The following is a 3,581-nucleotide window of genomic DNA, read 5'->3' as shown; positions in this document are numbered from 1 at the left end:
TTTTGCAAAGACTGCTTGGCAAGGAGCTGCATACAATCTGCTGTTATATATGATTGCTAGCCATGTATGATGTTTATATGAGTCATACTTGAATGTTTTGCCATTTCATATTTTTGGAATTTGTCATATTACTTTTAGAATGCTACCGTTTTTTTTTCTGTCTTGCTATCCTACTGTGGAATATCTAATCATGCAGTTCTCTTATTTCAGGTTTTAGGTGCGCTGTGGTACCTTCTATGTGTTGATCGCCAGATCGCTTGCTGGAAAAGTTTTTGCAATGAAACTGATTGCCACACTCGGTATCTGTATTGTGATGTAAAACCAGATTCGAGTTGGAATGGGACCTTAGTCTTTTCTAGTTGTGATGCTAAGAACACTAATAAATTTGACTTTGGTATGTTCCAGCCATTGTTATCAAACAAAACTCCTAATGAGAGCTTCCTGAAGAAGTATATCTATTGCCTTTGGTGGGGCTTGCAGAATCTAAGGTATGACTTGCCGAACACATGTTCTTTTATGACTGTTAATTGTGTCTCAAAGAAAAAAGGTACCGCTGTAATTTACAACTTGTGGAAGTACAATATTAGTATTCTCTGTTATTAAAAGAGAAACTCAGAGATAATATAAGCAGATCTATGTTAAGTGCTAATATGCTATGCTAACTTGGGTTATGCATGGAAAGCACGCACAAAGATATAACAGGAGCAATTAACCTAATAATCTGTATGATGATCATATTATGTTTCTAACATGCTATTTTGGTACCCATTTTTTTCTACAGTTGCTATGGCCAGACATTGAATGTGAGCACCTTTATTGGTGAGACACTTTATGCTATACTCTTGGCAGTGGTTGGTCTAGTCTTGTTTGCACATCTGATTGGAAAAGTTCAGGTACTTTCATCTATGCTATATGCAATGAGGAATAGAATCCTAAGATTTTGCTCTTGATTTGTTCAAACTTCCCCGTTCATATCCCACTTGGTAGTGTATGTGTGTTTTTACTAATGTGTGATAGTACATACTGACTCTCAGTCTGTAAATATTCTAGCTTATCTTAAGTTGGTAGGTTGAAATTACCGGTTAACCTTACCGAACAATCTCCCCAGTCCCATCATGTTCATGCATTAAGTTAGTTTTGTTTTCGCTGCGTAATGTCAGTGGTTCTTTGACAAGGAACATTGTTCTGATCAAATTATATTTTCTGCTAGACCTACCTGCAATCAATCACCGCTAGGGTTGAGGAGTGGAGGCTAAAGCAGAGAGATACTGAGGAGTGGATGAGACATAGGCAACTGCCCCATGAACTACGGGAAAGAGTGAGAAGATTTGTTCATTACAAGTGGCTCGCAACTCGAGGTGTGGATGAAGAATCTATACTGAATGCCCTACCTACAGATCTTCGCCGTGACATCAAGTGCCACGTTTGTCTGGATCTCGTTCGTAGGGTAAATTAGCTTACTACCTTTGCTCTCTTATATTTTGGTCAGCAGCACAGTTGATAGTGTTAGTTGAATGCTTATCCCTTTGTGAGGTGATGAATGGTACACCTGTAACGGTTACAGTCTAAGGGATAACCTGATCATGAGCATTACTTATTAATCTTTTATATTGCAATGCTGCAGGTCCCACTTTTCTCCCAGATGGACGATCAACTTCTAGACGCCATATGTGAGCGTCTTGTATCTTCCTTGAGCACAGAGGGCACATATATTGTCCGTGAAGGCGACCCAGTGACTGAGATGTTGTTCATCATTCGTGGTAAGCTGGAAAGCTCCACCACAGATGGTGGCCGAACAGGTTTCTTCAATTCAATCACCCTCAAACCTGGAGATTTCTGTGGCGAAGAGCTCCTCGGATGGGCTCTTGTTCCCAAGCCTACCGTCAACCTGCCGTTATCCACTCGGACAGTGAGGGCGATTGTCGAAGTTGAGGCCTTTGCTCTCCAAGCTGATGATCTCAGGTTCGTCACCAACCAATTCAGGCGCCTCCACAGCAGGAAGCTGCAGCACACATTCCGATACTACACTCACCACTGGAGGACCTGGGCCGCGTGCTTCATCCAGCACGCTTGGCGCCTCCTGAGAAGGAGGAAGATGGCCAAGGACCTGAGTATGAGAGAGTCGTTCTCCTCCATGAGATCATACGAAGGCGACAACTCCCCTGAACAGAATCTCGCGCTTAGAAGAGGAGCCAGCATCATCAGAGAACTGCCTAAGTTCAGGAAACCATCGAGTCCAGATTTCTCAGCAGAGCATGATGACTGACTGACGAAGAACTGAATAGCTGATACATTATTTGTTAAGGCAAGATTGCTGCTTCTGTTGCAAACAAACCCTGCTAGTCGCTTGTCCCCTGCAAACAAGCATTGGTTTCAGGCTGGCTGGTGACTGATTGTGGATAATAGTGGCTTGATATTGTGGGCTAACCTATTGTTAGTGCATTTTCACCAGGTGTGCATCCACCGGTTGTTCATACTGTACATACATATGTAAGTTGTGCTTGTGGCATTGTATTGTAGGGATCTCACCTTAGATTAGATGATTGCTTGTATCGGCTGGCCGAGCAGATTTTACTTCCCCCGGCCAGGGCTCTACCATTCTTATTTCTTCCACGTGTGTAAATTGCAGCAGGATGTACTGTTATCTGTTTCTCTTACACCGGTTTGGTTATTGATTCTGTGGAATTTGTGGTCTGATTACCGAGAATTTAATCATTTTACAGTTGTGCCTGCTCTCTTCTCAATGTCACAAATGCGGTTGGACTTGAATAGGCTGTACGTCGTAGCGCGTACAGCAGTTTTTTGTCACGTTGTTTTTTTACGAGGAGCTCCAGAAGTTCCATCCCGTAGCTTCTTTGGCAAACACCGCATCACCCTTGATGAACTTCTGGCTGTACCCTGCAACAACGCTTAACCTGAAAAGAACATTTTTCACGATATTTGAATGAAGAACATCTGAATTAGCAAATCTCCTAAAGATCGTTGCATCATTGTCAGAGAGAATTGTTTGTCTAGAGATACCAGGTAACCATCTTCTAAAACTCAATTACCATTGTTTCTCCTTGCAAGCTTGCATGGAAACATCGAAAAGGGTCAGACTCACAGGTCGAATCTTGCCCTGCTAAAAGCCTAAAACTTCTTCTGGGTCTGGGGTTGCCGGCTTACAATGTTCAGAAGGCACAACTGCGAAATCAAAATGCCTCACAGGCAAATATAAATTATAAAACCTCGATGACAACCCAACTGAACTGCTATTACCATCGAAGCTACCCAGCCAGCCGAGCAATGAAACCAGGCTAAACGGAACATATATACAAAGATCATGAACCATTTTAATGACAGCAGCACACTCATCAGTCATCAAACCTCACGCGTTATTATCTTCAAACAAGTGAATCTTTTAAGGCAAAATGGTGCGGTCATGAGATCCACCGGTTGGACTTACCTATATAAACTGCTATAAGATCAAGGAAGGAAGCAAGTTCATCTAACAGAAGGACAAAAAGTACATCTGATTCCCTTATGCATCTCCTTGACGCTGACTTGATCCATACCCATCCCTCTCATACTCACCTTCCTGC

At 42.4% G+C, this 3,581-nt stretch overlaps 1 protein-coding gene across 1 annotated transcript; it reads left to right on the top strand.

Moving 5' to 3' along the window:
- Positions 1 to 348: 348 nt before the first annotated feature.
- On the top strand, positions 349 to 2,461 carry LOC136520674 (cyclic nucleotide-gated ion channel 17-like). The gene is made up of 4 exons (XM_066514288.1): positions 349 to 488; positions 782 to 893; positions 1,211 to 1,447; positions 1,625 to 2,461. Exons 1-4 carry the CDS (start codon positions 397 to 399, stop codon positions 2,264 to 2,266), a joined length of 1,083 nt encoding a protein of 360 aa, XP_066370385.1. The 5' UTR covers positions 349 to 396; the 3' UTR covers positions 2,267 to 2,461.
- Positions 2,462 to 3,581: the final 1,120 nt, after the last annotated feature.

Source organism: Miscanthus floridulus, chromosome 18 (genome assembly GCF_019320115.1).
Source record: "Miscanthus floridulus cultivar M001 chromosome 18, ASM1932011v1, whole genome shotgun sequence".
Taxonomy (NCBI): domain Eukaryota; kingdom Viridiplantae; phylum Streptophyta; class Magnoliopsida; order Poales; family Poaceae; genus Miscanthus; species Miscanthus floridulus.
This window is presented reverse-complemented; position numbering and strand designations above follow the sequence as displayed.

Excerpts from the sequence above, each read along its gene's own strand:
- LOC136520674 (XM_066514288.1), top strand. The coding sequence starts at position 397 with ATGTTCCAGCCATTGTTATCAAACAAAACTCCTAATGAGAGCTTCCTG. Across the intron at positions 489-781 it reads TGGGGCTTGCAGAATCTAAG|TTGCTATGGCCAGACATTGA; the intron begins GTATGACTTGCC and ends TTTTTTCTACAG. Across the intron at positions 894-1,210 it reads ATCTGATTGGAAAAGTTCAG|ACCTACCTGCAATCAATCAC; the intron begins GTACTTTCATCT and ends ATTTTCTGCTAG.